The sequence below is a fragment of the Nymphaea colorata genome, chromosome 12 (genome assembly GCF_008831285.2).
Source record: "Nymphaea colorata isolate Beijing-Zhang1983 chromosome 12, ASM883128v2, whole genome shotgun sequence".
NCBI classification, from domain to species: Eukaryota; Viridiplantae; Streptophyta; class Magnoliopsida; order Nymphaeales; family Nymphaeaceae; genus Nymphaea; species Nymphaea colorata.
The window spans coordinates 1,786,796-1,802,929 of record NC_045149.1 but is presented as its reverse complement, the minus strand read 5'-3'; the positions used below and the strand labels follow the sequence as shown (position 1 = coordinate 1,802,929).

The following is a 16,134-nucleotide window of genomic DNA, read 5'->3' as shown; positions in this document are numbered from 1 at the left end:
TTTTATGAAAAAATTTATAAAGGGAGTTGAATTAATACAACCAGCACAAACTAGATTTGCTACAAATGTATTAAATATGCAGAGTATAGTGAAACAAAGAACTCCGTTGAGGCAGATGTTCTTTAATGAAGAATGGGCTGCATATCCACATGCTCATAAAAGAAAATCTTCTTTAGTTGTGGATATTATATTTAATAAAGAATTTTGGGAATCATGTGTCAACCTACTGATGGATTGTGTTTCATTAGTTAAAGTCCTCAGGTTACCCGACGCCGATGATAGGCCTTCCATAGGGTACTTATATGATGCTATGGATAAAGCAAAAGAGGCAATTCGAGACAACTTGAAAGAGAAGAAAAAGTTATATATGCCCATATGGAAGATATAAAAGGTAGACTAGACAGCTTCATCAACCTCTTCATGCAGCAGCTTACTATCTAAATCCTGCAATTAGATTTTCTACTATATTTAAAAAGGAAAGAGAAGTCATGCATGGTTTGTTAAATTGTGTTGAAGTGTTAGTGACAAATTCTAGAGCACAAAGATGTTGTGCACAATGAGTTGGATCTATATGATAATTGTATAGGAGGCATGGGAATAAGCACAACCATCCGAGCCAGGACAACCATGCGTCCAGGTAAATACATAAAATTTTTTAATTTACTTTGCATTTGTTACCTTTGATTCTTTTTGTCGTTTTACATGAGATGAGATTTGTTTTATTTTTGTTTAGATTTGTGATGAAATGATTTGGGAATGATTGTCCAAATCTAAAACTTTTTGCAATTAAAATCCTCAACTAGACATGCAGTGCTAGTGGATGCGAAAGGAATTGAAGTATCTTCCAACATATCTACGGCAAGAAAAGGAATAGGCTTGAACATAAAAGGTTGAATGACATTGTCTTTGTTCGATATAAAAATATAAAAAATTCGAAAAATTCATAAAAAATCAGTAGAAATCAAGAATAATATGTTCTTTATAAAAAACATGTTTTATAGAATAATAGACTTATTATTTCTATAAGGTTACGCGTTCATCATTCATAAACATCAAAATTCATAACAATATCAATCTAGAAAGCACAACAAGTCAACAATTACATAATGAAATTGTGAAAATGTTCAATGCCAATACACATAAAATGAAAGCACTCTCGACTCTCATTTATAATCTTCATCATCTTCATTCTCATATTCATCTTCATCTTCTTCTTCTTCTTCATCTTCATGAATTTGAAGATCCTCACCAACATATCTAGCAAGCTCTCCTTCATCAACAAATTCTTCTATTGCTTCAGCTTCAAGGTTGAAGCATTGAAAATCTTCATCATCAAATATTATTGATAAGATTAGAAAGAATAATGTTTGATTAACCTCGAAATCTGCCCTAACTCCTCTTTATATAGACTAGAGGAGAGAGAGAAGTTACAAGAGAACCATCTAAAGGAAAAGTTATTACAAAAGTACCCTCTTAAAACTAAAACTGAATATAAACACATCTTAACACTCCCCCTCAAGTTGGAGCGTATATGTCAAATAGGCTCAACTTGGAACAGCAGCTTTGGAATGGTCCCCTTGCAAGAGCCTTAGTAAAGATATCAGCCGTTTGCCCTGTAGTTGAAATGTGTGAGGTACTTACAAACCCCTTTTGAATCATGTCTCTAGTATAGTGACAATCTACTTCAACATGCTTGGTTCTTTCATGAAAAGCCGGATTATTAGCAATAAACAGTGCAGCTTTGTTATCACATAACAGTTGCATAGGAAGAGGCACTTCGACAGTAAGATCCAACATCAGGGATCTAACCCACATAACTTCAGCAGTACCCTGAGCCATAGCTCTATACTCAGATTCTGCACTTGATCTGGCAACCACAGTTTGCTTCTTACTCTTCCATGTAACCAAGTTGGATCCAATAAACACACAAAATCCAGTAGTGGATTTTCTGTCCGAGGGGCATCCTGCATAGTCGGCATCAACATACACAGATATAGTGAGTGAGGTACCATTCTGAAAGAAGAGTCCCATTCCTGGTGAATTCTTTAGATACCTAAGAATCATCATAGCAGCATCCCAATGAACTTTCTTGGGCTTATCCATAAATTGACTCACTCTGCTAACAGCATAGGCAATGTCAGGTCGAGTAACAGTGATGTATAGGAGCTTCCCAACAATCCCTCTATACTGTCTCGCATCAACATCTTCAGTATCATCATCATACAAGCGGGTATTGATATCCATAGGCGTGGATGCAGGTCGACACCCCAGCATCCCTGTCTCTTGCAAAACATCAGTAACGTATTTCCTCTGGCACATGATAAGGCCCTTTTGATTTCTGGCAAACTCAATACCAAGGAAATAACGTAGTTCACCAAGGTCCTTGGTGACAAAGTGTTGTCCAAGGACATCCTTGATGTTGGAAATCCCCTGATCATCATCCCCTGTAACAATGATATCATCAACATAGACAAGAACTATCACCGTACCTATAGAAGTCTTCTTGACAAAGAGGGAATGGTCGGCCGAAGAACGTCTGAAGCCCTCATGCTCAATATTCTCTGACAATTTCTGAAACCAAGCTCGAGGACTCTGTTTCAGACCATAAATCGCCTTTCGCAATCTGCACACTTTCTGACACTCCCCCTCAGCAACAAACCCTGGTGGTTGCTGCATATACACTTCTTCATGTAAGTCACCATAGAGAAAGGCATTTTTGACATCAAGCTGTGAGAGGGACCAATTCTTGCTGATAGCCACAGCAAGGAGAATCCGTAAAGAAGCATGTCGTGCCACAGGAGAGAAGGTATCATAATAATCAACCCCATAAGTTTGGGTATAGCCTTTTGCAACCAGACGAGCCTTATATCTGTCAATACTGCCATCCGCTCTGTATTTGATAGTAAAGACCCATCTGCAACCAACAATGGCTGCATCAGCTGAAGGAGTAACAAGTGTCCAGGTGCCTCTAGACTGAAGAGCATCCATCTCTTCTTGCATAGCTGCGGCCCATTTGGGATCAGAGAGAGCATCCATGGGATTCTGTGGAAGAGCAATAGCCGACAGCCCCTTGACAAACTGTCGGTACATAGGGGTGAGTCTATCCATGGATAAATGACCAGAGATAGGATGCAAAGTACAACTGCGTTTGCCTTTCCTTTGAGCAATGGGCATATCAAGTTCATTAGGAGCATGAACATGCTCGTGACATTCTCCTATGTCATCATTACATAAAAAATTGTCAGTTGAGTTTGTGTCAGGAATTACCTTGGGCAGGCTGGGTGAAGGCACAGGTGCACATTGAACAGGCGCAACAGGTTTAGTACGACGTTGGTAGACAGCCCCAAAACGTGGATCAACTGGTTTTGGACAACTCATGAGAGGTAGAGGAAATTGGACTTCATCATTTAATTCAGGCGCCCTTAATTGAGTTCCATTTGGGGAGAAGAAAGAGGTTGATTCAAAAAATGTAACATCAGCACTCACATAATACCGACGAGTAGAAGGATCATAACATCGATATCCCTTTTGAGTGCGGGAATAACCAACAAAGATCGTTTTGATGGCCCGAGGAGATAGCTTATCTCGCCCAGGACCAAGCAACTGAACAAAGGCAACACATCCAAAAACACGAGGTGGAACAGAAAACAAGTCTCTGTCAGGAAAGAGGACAGAGATAGGAATAAGGTCTCCCAACACAGATGACGGCATACGATTAATAAGATAGCATGCTGTGAGAACAGCATCTCCCCAGTAAGAATGGGGAACATGGCTATGTATGATAATGGTTCTGGCAACATCAAGAATATGACGGTGTTTCCGTTCAGCAACCCCATTTTGTTGGGAGGTATAGGCACAAGAGGTTTGGTGGATGATACCCTTATCCCTGAAAAATTGTTCCAAAGAGGAAGCACAGAACTCAAGAGCATTGTCAGAGCGCACAATTTTGACACAAGTATCAAACTGAGTCAGAATTTCATTGATAAAATTTTTGATTACATGACCCACTTCAGATTTATGCTTCATAAGAAAAACCCAACTAACACGACTATGGTCATCGACAGCAACAAGATAATATCGATGACCTTGAAGATCAGGTGTACGACTCGGACCCCAAACATCAAAATGAAGTAACTCAAACACAGAATGGCTACTTCGACTGGGCCGCGGAGGAAAGGATGACCGATGGTGTTTGCCCAACTGACAAGACTCGCATTGAAAAGAAGACTTAGGAGACAGCTGAGGAAGAACATGCAGCAGTTTCTGAAACGGTAGATGTCCAAAACGTAAATGCCAAGTATAAGCCGAGGATGAGGATGACCCTGCAGAGGTAGACCCAGCAAAGGGAAAGGGATGCACTAGCCTGTAAAGACCTCCCTGTTCACGGCCACTGCCAATCACCCTGCCCGTCAGTATATCCTGAAACACAAGAGAAGAGGAGTCAAATATCGCACGACAGTTTAAATCTCTGGTAATCTGACTGATAGATAGTAGGCTATGTGGGAATTCTGGTGCATGAAGAACATGTTGCAATGGTAATGATGAAGTAAGTTGGACCTCTCCAAGTCCAACAACTGGAGAATATTTGCCATCTGCTAGAATAACCGAGCGACCAGGTGGAGTAGGGACATAAGAAGTAAACTGTGCCTTGTCTCCACAGAGATGTGTCGATGCACCCGAATCAATGAGCCAATCTGTAGTGTCAGAATACATACCAGATGAAGATGCACTGGCAGCAGTAGTGATAGTAGAGGTGGTCGGATCAGGAGCTTGTTGAGGTCTATCTCCAATCAAGTGTCTCAACTGAGAGATAATATCATCTGCACGTAACTCACTGGAGGAAACAGTATGCTGAGTCTTAGGCTGCTCTGGAGAATCAGTAAATACAGTCTGATTGACAACAGCTGGACGACCATGTTTCTGCCAACACTTATCCACAGTGTGACCAATGCGATGACAAAACTGACATACTGGGCGCGAAGGGGTATTGCCACGGCCACGGTATCCTCGTCCTCTGGCAAAGAGGGACCCACCTCTGCCACGAGTAGCAAGCATAGCAGAAGTGGTATCAAGAACAGTCGATGAAGGAATTGGAATTCTGCTTAGCCTACTATAAGCTTCATCAATAGGAGGAATCGAGGGACTAGTGAGCATCTGATTCTTTGCTGATTCATAAACAGAGTCTAATCCAGACAGAAATACTCCGACCATAAGCATATCTCTGTATGCCTTCTGTTGTTCACACTTACATGCAGGAAAGTAGCTGTTTAGTCTCTCAAACATGGACTTGAGACTAGAATAATAAGTATGTAGAGGGCGACCATCTTGGCGCATCTGATGAATATCATGATGAAGCTGCATAATTCTTGTTTCATTCCTTGCTTGTGAACAGGTGGCTGCAAGGGAATCCCACATATCCTTTGCACTTTCCTTATGCAGGACTTCATTGGCAATGTCTTGAGTAAAAGTACCAACAATCCATACCATAACCAACGAATTATCTTTAAACCAAGTAGTATATTTTCCTACCTTCTGTACGGGCTCGGGCTCCAATATAAGATGTTCCTTCTCATGAGCGATCAAGGTTCTTTTTACTTGCATGGCCCACATCTCGTAATTACCCCCATCCATTTTGGTGATAAAGCTGGAAAATGGGGAACTCTTCATCTCTCCCGACGACACAAAGGAAGAGGTATTAGCGCCGCTGCTAATTTCAGACATCGCTCAACACAATGGAGGAAACCGAGCCACGAAATAGGAAGTGCAGGCAAAAAGAAGACAATCACATATCGAAAGACAACATGCTGATCATGAAGCAGTTAACGCAGGCAGCAATCCATAAGTCTGATCGGCTGGAAGAGGCAACAACAGAACTGAACGAAGAGAGATACCAGAGACGACAGCAAAGACGCTGAGAGGAAAATCAGCGTGCAGAGCAGCGGCGGAGCAGAGGAGAGTGGTGGAGACAGCAGAGGCGATGTGCAGCGGCGATTCAGCAGCAGCGGAGAAGTAACAGCGACGGACGGCGGCGGCGGGCGGAAATGATAGCCACGGCGGGCAGCGGCGAAGATGACTGCAACGGCTGACGGAGGCGTCGGGCGGAGAAGACAGCGACGGGCGGAGGCGTCGGGCGGAGAGGTCAGGACAGCGACTGGCGGAGGCGTTGGGTGGAGAGGTCAGCGACGGGCGGAGATAGGTGGACACGAGCGGGCGGAGGAAGCGCAGCGATGGGCGCGGTCAGGCGGCGGGCGGCGCCGCTCAATCGGCGCGCCAAGGAGGAGGAGACGGCTGCTGCTCTGATACCATGATAAGATTAGAAAGAATAATGTTTGATTAACCTCGAAATCTGCCCTAACTCCTCTTTATATAGACTAGAGGAGAGAGAGAAGTTACAAGAGAACCATCTAAAGGAAAAGTTATTACAAAAGTACCCTCTTAAACCTAAAACTGAATATAAACACATCTTAACAATTATAGTTGGTTCTAATTCTTCAAAATTTTCTAAGCTGATAGGATCAAACTGCGATGTGTGCTTCCTTGCTGATGCTTTTTGTAATTGTCTATGTTAAATAAGAGAAAACTTGTTAATATATAATTATATATAAATATATTGTAAAACAAATGTAAATATTAAGCAATATTACCTTTGTTTCAACATCATATTATATCGAACAAAGACAAGGTCATTCAACCTTTTATGTTCGAGCCTATTCCTTTTTTTGTTGTGGATATGTTGGAAGACACTCCAATTCCTTTCACATACACTAGCACTGCATGTCCAGCTGAGGACTTTAATTGCAAAAAGACTTAGGTTTGGACAATCATGCCCAAACCTATTCCACCACAATTCTAAACAAAAATAAAACAAATCTCATGTAAAAGTTAAAACAACAAAAAAGAATCAAATGTAACAAATGCAAAGTAAATTAAAAATTTCTATGTATTTACCTGGACGCATGGTTGTCCTGGCTCGAACATGCGGCGTGTATTCCCATGTCTCCAAAGCAACTATCATATAGAACCAACTCACTGTGCACATCTTGTACTCTATAATTTGTCACTAACACTGAAATACAATAACAAACCATACACGACTTCTCTGTCCTTATTAAGGGTGCGTTTGATGCACAGGGAAGAATTTAACGTGGTGAATTTACCATGGTAAATTTTTCTGAAAAAAATACAGGATGAAATTTAACCCTCTTCCGATTTGAGGTCATGTTTGATGCACAGGAAGAATTTAACCAGGTAAATTTAACCTTATTTGATGCACAAGGAAGAATTTAACCTGGTAAATTTAACCATGTTTGATGCACATGGTAGTAAAGACATGTTAGACATAACCTAATAGTAATATCTCTATAACGTACCTCAATGTAGTCATTCCATACTTTTGGGTCGACGTCAATACACTTGTTAATTGGGTCATACCCAAACCCGCTTGTATTCAAAATTTCTTTCATGACTGTCATGTTTGGTTTTGAGTACTTCAATTTGTTTTTTATTTTCTCTTTAGTGAATGATGGACCAAATTTGTCTATCATGCCTTTTTCAATTGTTGTATATGCTTTGGACTTCAATCCTCCATCAGATTTCATTCTAGGGATGCGTGATTGCTCCACAAGAAGCTGGACTAAATAGTCCATTTGCGCTTCAGTCCACGTAAGATTCTCCCTCGATGGACCGCTGTCTTCCATGGTGATAATAACTTGGACAACATTTCTTGACAACTAGATATTTGAGGTCGAAGAATCTTGCGTAACACAAATGAATGATCAACAAAAAAAATAGCATAATAATAATGTTGTGTTGTACTATAGCAACGTGGGAACTAGATGTTCTAGTGATGAATCAGCACATCGAAGAACAAATTTAATAACAGTAAATACATGTCTTCAAACGAAGTTTGTCTAACAAAAGGTTGTCTTGTAAAGAAGGCTATGAATACGGCAGTCTGAGGCAACAAAACTTATTCAAAACCAACAAAAGAGAGCTTCACAAGGTTAGAAGTTATGACAGACAAACACAGAAAGCAAAAGAGAAAAAAGGAAAGTTAACTAAATCACAAAAGCAACTTGCTACTCCAAGATACTAATCTTAATCCAATGAAGTTATAACAGCAGGAAATTGAACGGGAGGAAGAGAACCCAGCGACAGCTGAGTTCTCTGTTGTTCTGAACCAATCATGTAAAAACTATGCTCATTCAATCCAAAGGAAGAACAAAAGGGGATTTAAGACTCTGTCGAAAGGAAGAACCTTCTATGCTATGCTAAAATCGCAAGAAAGGAGATTTGAGAAATACCAGAAGTTGAGAATACAAGGGCAAAAGCAACAGCGACGGCGGATCGGAGGAGCGGCAACCGTGGGGTTGGCGGCTACAACCCTGTCTTCCCTGCCGGTGAGATGCCAGAAAAAAATATATTAGGGCAACAGAGAAAGGGAGAAAAGGAGGGCATCAGAGAGCAAGAGAGAATGGGAGAAAGAGAGGAAGGGAGATGCCATACAACCTACGAGCGACAAGCCGTTTGCTGTGTGACGGTGATTAGGCCACTGATTAGGGCACTGATTTGGGAGAAGATGAGGGCATCAAAGAGCAAGAGAGAAAGGGGGAAAGATCACCAGCAGAGACGCGGAGCGGTGACCGTCAGTGCGGCGACGGTGGGAGCGGCCAAAGACGGTGAGCGAGGAGGAGCTGCGGGCAGAGGGAGGAAATGAGGGGGAAAGTCGAGCGGGGGGGGATCCATCGAGCGGGTCTCGAGCGCGGGCGGGGGGAAATCCATCGAGCAGGTGGAATTCCACCCGCTCACGTTACGCGTTAAACGGGGTGAATTTCACCCCGTTTGACGCATGTTTAGGTCGGGCGGGTGAAATTTCACCCGCCCGTACGGTTTTTTCCAAAAAATCGGAATTCACTCGGGCAATCAAACGCCCCCTAAATGTAATAGAAAATCTAATTGCATGATTTAGATGGTAAGCTGTTGCATGGAGAGGTTAATGAAGTTGTCCAGTCCACCTTTTATCTATAATCTTTCATATGGGCATATATAATTTTTTCTTCTCTTTCAAGTTGTCTCGAATTGCCTCTTTTGCTTTATCCATAGTCTCATATAAATACCCTATGGAAGGTCTATCCTCGCTAACCTGAGGACTTCAACTAATGGAACACAAATCTTCAATAGTTTCACACATGATTCCCAAAATTCGTTATTAAATATAATGTCCACAACTAAAGAAGAATTTCTTTTATGAGCATAAGGACATGCAGCCCATTGTTGACTAGAGAACATCTGCCCCAACGGAGTTCTTTGTTTCACTATACTCTGCACAGTCAATAGATTTGTGGCAAATCAAGTTTGTGCAGGTAGTATCAATTCAACTCCTTTTGTAAATTTTCTCATTAAACTTAATACATATGCATGATTATAGATAAATTTTGTAATCTCTTGGCACTGGTCAACAGTTGATTTCATATCACGCATCTCACTAGGATCTTGAAGCATTAGATTAACAAAATGAGAAGCAGATGGACTCCAATAAAATGTTCTATACTTTTGAAATAACATATCTCCTGCAACTCTATAATTTGCAGCATTATCTGTAATAAACTGTACAAGGTTTGTAGGTCCAACCTTTTGTACGACATTATCAAAAACATTGAACAAAATCTCAGCAGTCTTAGAAACATCAGACAAATCAAGAGATTTCAAGAACATTGTACTTTTGGGACAATAAACAAGAAAATTCACAAGTGTTTTTTACCGTGTATCAGTCCATCAATCTGACATAATGGAGCAACCTGTTTCCTTCCAGCATAATTTCAACTGATCGCAATGTTCTAATACTTCTTTTACCGTAGCTTCAAGGAATTTGCCCCTCAACTGATGATATAATGGCATTTTGAATTCGGGGCCTATAGAAGCAATTGCATCTGTCATGGCTTGGAACCGAAAGGAATTAGCTGCATTAAAGGGAATACATGCATCACAAAACCATTTACATACCCCCAGTTGTACCTGATGTAGCATATCTTTAGATGTCATAGCAGCACGAATCTAGGGCTGACAACTTGGGCCAGTATATGAAGGGAAAAAGTTCCTAATAGAACCAACACTAGACCTACCACTAGGTCAATGACCACGCCTAATACCTGGTGTACCTCTTCTCTTTCTTCCAGATAGGCCAGATCGACCTCCTCCATACATGATTCATTTCCCTCTACCTCTTGAGCTCTCTACTTCTGTTCTTAGATTGCTATCATATTCATCATGTTCAACAATTTCATAAGTTTCTTGTTCTTCTTCATCTTCCCAAGGCTTATTATAGCCTTCATCTGCCTCTTCCATTTGTTTTTGTATCTTCTTTTGATGTAATGCATTAAACATATCTAAACATTGCTGAGGCACAAATGGAGACAACGGTTTGTTTGGTTTTCCAACGCATGGAGCTACATCTTTGGATGTCCCTGCCAAATAGAGTTTTATTCTAATAATCCCTCCTGAAAATATATTCTCACAAAAGCTACATTTGATTTTTAACTGGTCATTCTCCTTCACCCTTTCACACCATTGCCATGTGGAATCAGACGATGCCATATCTTCAAAAAACCGAAAACCTAAGGTAAACTTAACAAAAAAAACAATTGAAATCTTTCAATCTACGGTAAAAATATATGAATATATGGTAAAAACAAGAGATTTCATACCTTATAGAGAAAAAATGAAAAAAAAACTCTTTTCTCCCAAAGAAAATCAGCTACCCACGCACAAATTGAGGGTTGAATCGATTATTTCACGGTAAAAATCACTGATTTCACGGTGGAAATGGATGATTTCCATCCAAGGTGGCACAATCTCTAAGTTAGAAATGAAAAAGGGGCAAATTTTTATAAAAGAAACTCGAAAAAGAAGGGTTTGGGCCCCTGTTTTCCGAAATCAGCCTGTATCGTACGATACAGGGCGTGTCGCACGATACACCCCTATTTACGATACAGGGGGTGTATTGTATCGTATATTACAAACGATACAGGAGGTGTATTGTATCGTATATTACAAACGATACAATACGTATCGTACAATACGTACAACACTGAAATAGACTAAATTTTTGTCCACCCATGGACGATAGCGGTCCATGAATAAGGTTGGGCACCGGGCCGGGCCGCCACCGGGTACCCAGTACCTGGCCCGACTAGGGCCTGGGCCGGGGAAAAAGGGACCCGGGCCGGCCCGGGTGGATCCAATAAGCCTGATTCGGGCCCAGTAATTTTTTTAATTTTTTATTTAATATATATATATATGTATATTATAATTAATTATATTTATATATTATTTTATATTAAAAAATATATTTTTAAATTTAATCGGGTTGGGCCTGGGCTCGGGCTCTGGTTTTTCGAGTTGGGCCAGGCCCAGGCTGATAATGAGTCGGGCCCGACATCCAAAAACTGGGCCCGGGCCCGGCAAGCTTATCTATGGGCCCTAGGCGGCAGTTTACATTGGATTTCAAAATGGATGATAAGCATGTGAGTTCATCATTGTGCAGTTTTATGTAAATGCTAAGCCGAATCCAGACATGATTTGCTCTTCTATGATTTTTTAATCAGATAGAGAAGAGGATAACCATGAGTAGGCACCTTTAGAAGATTCTAAGATAGGTGAACTCACTCAGCAGTTTAAACTGGATTTCATGATGGATGACAACCTTGTGGGTTCATCATCTGCAGTTTATATAAACTCTAAGCTCTAGATGAACCCAGACATGATTTGCATTTTAAGAATTCTAAAGAGATAGGGATGAGGATAACTATGAGCAAGAACCCTTTAGAAGGAGTTCCAAGATAGGTGAACCCAAAAAAATGGCAGCAGTGAAGTCTTTAATTGATAAAATATGAGATCTCCATTGGTCAGCCAATTCAATATACATCAAGCTTAACCATAATGTCAGCTAAAATATCCTGGCTCTGTATTAAGAATGTATTAAACTTACATTTTTACTGCCCACAATGATACTATGTTGTCCAATTTTTTCTTTTTCAGTTTTTGGAAACAAAAAAGTGGTGACAGACAATAAGCAGCACCATTCAAGGAAGCCTTTTGCATTTCAGTGTTCAAAATGTGTTGCCTTTAAGTTTTACGTTCCACTAATTTTTGACAGCAAAAAAGTGATGACAGACAACAAGCAGCAAATTCAATAAAGCGTTTTGCAACCACTTGAGTATGCTGGCCAGACCACCAAGGTGTGCTTGCATGTCTGGCCAAGGAAGCATGCCTGGAAAAAGTGGATCAGCCCATTAGTTGAAAGATCAGGCCTAGCAGACGAGTATGACGTGTACTTTTGAGTGCGTACAAGTGATAGAGTACAATATTAGGTAATAAGGGGTGCTATATATATAGCTGCTTTCCAGACCCTATGTGGCATCTGGGAACCTCAATTGTGCAGCGTTTAGAGAGAAAGGAGAAAAACCTTGCTTTCCAGACCCTATCTTTGGGTCTTGCCTTACCCATTGGCTGAACTACTTGTTCAAGTACACCTGCAATTCTTTAGTCACTCCAGCTCATTTAATAACTGCTTTGAATAATTATCAATGTCTTCCATGAAAAAATAGTGAAAACTCAAATTTTCACAATTTTTGTATTAGTTTTACGGTTTTAGATTTTTTTAAATTCTTGTGATTTTCGTGAGAAAAACCTTGCCAATGAAACCTGAAAACGATATTTCTGATAATGGCCCTAGTAATATAAATAGGGTGGACTGCCCCATCTTAGCTGTGAGAGAGAGAGAGAGAGAGAGAGAACAGGTTTGCTCATGCCAAGTAAAACAACACATGATGCGCAAATCAAACCAGAAAAATAAGAAGAAAAGATAAATATTTTTATAGAAGCCCTTGTCCTTGTCAGCAAAAAGCTATTCTTAGAAAATTCCATTTTCTTTTCAAATTTTGGAGGCATGTTCTTCAGCAGTTTTCTGGCTCTCTCTAACTAAATTACGTGGACCACATTGCCAGCAAATCTACATAGGGGTGTCAGTTTGCCTCTATAAGCCAAAATTGTTAAAAGTTGTAAAAAAAATTGCATTTTAGAGTAGAGTGTAAGACTCTAGTGTGCCCATAACATGTCGCAACCTTGACACCATGTGTCTATGCCTTTAGGATGTGTGACAAAGAGACATGGGCATCTAATTTTTGAGATGCGTTTGTTGTTAAAAGTTCTGTGCCCCAAGCATGTTGACATGTGTCAATGTCCAAAAGTGTTTCACTCAGACACTTTTCCCTGTAATATAAGATACAAACCTCACTTTTGCTGAAAACTGACAAATAGGAGCCCTAGGTTAAACCATGCCATTTTGGAGCAACACAAAAACAGTGAAACTTTACATGTTCCAGCAATGCCAATTTGAGTTAAGAATTTTTTTTTCTTTCTTATGAGACAAATGATAATATTACAGTTATTTCATTCAGCTTTACTGATTTTAACAATTTAATTAAAGTTATGGGACAATGGCAAAAAATAGTCCATTATTTGATAACGTCAGCAAAAGAGGCCTGTAGAACTCTTTAGCAAACAACAGATAAATGTCTGATTTCATTCTTACAAGAAGCTCAATTTTCCTTCTACGATGAGACTAAGAATATTCTCATGTCAAAAGAGCAGACACATTTTTGCATCTATATCTATAATCCTTGGTAGATGCACAAGTGCCATTTTCTAAAATAAGAGAGAAGGTGCTCAAATGAATAAAAACACACTCTGAAGCATCCTATTTACGTAATATAAGCAACCTTTAGCAATCATACATATGTAAAAAATAAATAGAAATATTATGCAGAACATTTATACAATCAACAGAAATTAATAACTAGATGACCAGCATCGGATGCACAAAGACCATATCAGTTCCTTATCTTGTTAGAAAATTAAGCAACTATAAAGTATGCTGCTATTATCCACTGGAGACACAAGATACATAATATAGGTTCAAAAATGTTAATCAAGCTCATCTGAGATGATCAATAGACCAGTGTAAAACAAACCTCATGGCGCAGAAGAGCACTTTTAGCACCTAAAGAAGCAATAATAGCATCAACAGCCCCTCTCCCTCCATTGTTCCGAAGAGCAAATAAAGCAGCATATCGTTCATACATTGTTTCTTCTTCATTCAAAAGAACTTTTCTAAGATTAAAAAAAAAAAAAAAACTAAATAATCATTAGAAAAGTGGACAAACTTATACATCAGGGTTATGATATCCACTTGCTTCAATAATCTTTTACAGTTTTACCTTAGTTGGTCTACAGAAGCGTTATGAGATGATGGTAAAGCAGGATCAACTGACAGGAAGGGTGAAGCAGAGGACTCAGAACTAGTTCTTTTTGAATGTTCCTCTATTCGTCTTAGAGCAAGTTCGCATGTTTCACGAACTTCTACTGCAGGATCTGATATTAAACTTTGTCTCAAAATTGGGATGTTACTCTCCAGACCAATTGCTCCAAGAGCTTCAGCTGCCTACACAAATTAAAGTCATTAAAGAAGCCAAATATTCTTCTCAAGCATAAACATGAGAGAAGCCTTCAACTGTTCAGCTGTCGAGAACAAGAAAACTCCACCCTGTACATATAAAATTAGAAATTTACCTCATGCCTCACAATAGGGTGCAGGGAGAGATCACTGAGGACATTCTCTAAAGCAGGAACAGCTTCCACATCTTGCATCTGACCCAAAGCAAATGCAGACTCATGTGCTAGAAGATTCGATGGATCCCTTGTTGCTGTTGACCAAACAGAATTTGACAAGTTTAAGAAGTCTAGGAAAGGTTAAGTTTATAATTCCAAAAGACCAAACATGAAACTGTTGGGATGTAAGGGAGGTTTGTTTTGCCCTGTGATTCCTAAATTCACGCATAATTGTGTGATTTCTCATCATACGCACAAATAATGGTGAGACAAAGAACAAAGAAAAATAGCTAATATTGTAGTGCCTAACAATACTCTATGGAAGTTGAGACTCTTTAAACCTGTGATTACTGGAAGAATTATGGCCTTAAGACTAATCAACACAGGTTGACGAAGACGCTAAGATTAAAGGATCAGTTCACTTTAATATACTACAATACACTGACAGTCATAAATGCCCTGGATCATTGTGCAGTTAACTTTTTCTCCTGGTAGGTATATTACAGAATTTGCTAGCATTTGTTGTGACATTCATCCTTGCAAGCTTGGTAATAACTTTAGTTATAACCTTGAATTGGCACTGTTTGCACACCAAATTTTGGTTTAATTGCAGCCTGCAAACAATCACTTTTTGCGAAGCAAAAGGTAACACATTAAGAAGCAAGAAGTCCATGAAGCGAAACAAAACCGTGGTCCTTAATCATTGCATTCTTTTGAAGGAAATAAAAGGACAAAAATAATGAGTCACCAAGCCGAGACAGTTAGCAACCAAGTTCAAGGCAACAAAATTCATAAGATTCGCGAAGCACAAAGAATTAACATGAGCTTAGTTAAACGAAGGACAATCCCCGCACCCTTGATGAGGGCGTCGCGAACGATGGAGCCGCTTAAGTTGCGAATTGAGAAAAGAGCCCTAAATCTGTCAGCGATGGGCAGACTCCGATCAAGCAACTTGTCGCAGAGGAGTCTCTCCGTCTCCGGCGCAACTCCGAACTCGCTCCGAGAGTCCATCACGGAAAGGAAGAATCAGTAAGAGCTAACCGCACGCCGCTCTGCAGCTAAGGGTTCTCGAGGCACCACGAATAAAGGAGATGACTCAGAGAGAGTCAGAGTCCGCGTGATCGTCACGCGGAATTCGCGCCCGGCGATGGAGAGGAGGCGCGCGCTCAGAAGAGAGAGAGAGAGAGGGGTTGATGCGTCGGTATAAAGTTCGGATCCAGTTCGGTTCAGTCACCAGTGTTTCCATGAATCCATACTATTCACACTTTGAGGTGTAGTGATAGTTGTTACTTTAATTCGCCATTTGGATGGAGGGAAAGGATGGGAAAAACAAATCTTTTATTTGGTTGATTAATTAAAAAAATAAAAAATAAAAAGCATCAACAAAATGTTTTGTTGATTAATTAAAAAAATAAAAAAAATAAAAAATAAAAAGTGCCTTTTGGTTGGAAAAGGAGAGTAAAAAAA

General features: G+C 40.0%; 2 protein-coding genes across 3 annotated transcripts in view; both read right to left on the bottom strand.

Annotated features, from left to right (window-relative positions):
- LOC116265620 (deoxyhypusine hydroxylase-B-like) overlaps positions 1-15,856 on the bottom strand; it is a 33,052-nt gene extending 17,196 nt beyond the window's left edge. Inside the window, exons 1-5 of one of the 2 annotated variants that reach the window (XM_031646355.2) lie at positions 15,522-15,856; positions 14,629-14,762; positions 14,277-14,500; positions 14,031-14,169; positions 8,304-8,393 (exon numbers count right to left, since the gene is read on the bottom strand). In XM_031646355.2, coding sequence (XP_031502215.1) covers positions 8,304-8,393; positions 14,031-14,169; positions 14,277-14,500; positions 14,629-14,762; positions 15,522-15,678 — 744 coding nt within the window. In that variant the 5' untranslated portion in view covers positions 15,679-15,856. The remainder of the gene's footprint in view (positions 1-8,303; positions 8,394-14,030; positions 14,170-14,276; positions 14,501-14,628; positions 14,763-15,521) is intronic. The other variant, XM_031646356.2, reaches the window with a different exon arrangement.
- On the bottom strand, positions 4,312-6,435 carry LOC126410602 (uncharacterized). Its single transcript, XM_050080774.1, has 2 exons — positions 4,716-6,435; positions 4,312-4,419 (listed from the first exon to the last, which is right to left on the bottom strand). The coding sequence occupies exons 1-2, from the start codon at positions 5,719-5,721 to the stop codon at positions 4,382-4,384; spliced, it is 1,044 nt and encodes a 347-aa protein (XP_049936731.1). The 5' UTR covers positions 5,722-6,435; the 3' UTR covers positions 4,312-4,381.
- Positions 15,857-16,134: the final 278 nt, after the last annotated feature.

Excerpts from the sequence above, each read along its gene's own strand:
- LOC126410602 (XM_050080774.1), bottom strand. The coding sequence starts at position 5,721 with ATGTCTGAAATTAGCAGCGGCGCTAATACCTCTTCCTTTGTGTCGTCG. Across the intron at positions 4,420-4,715 it reads TGCCAGTGCATCTTCATCTG|GATATACTGACGGGCAGGGT; the intron begins GTATGTATTCTG and ends CTTGTGTTTCAG.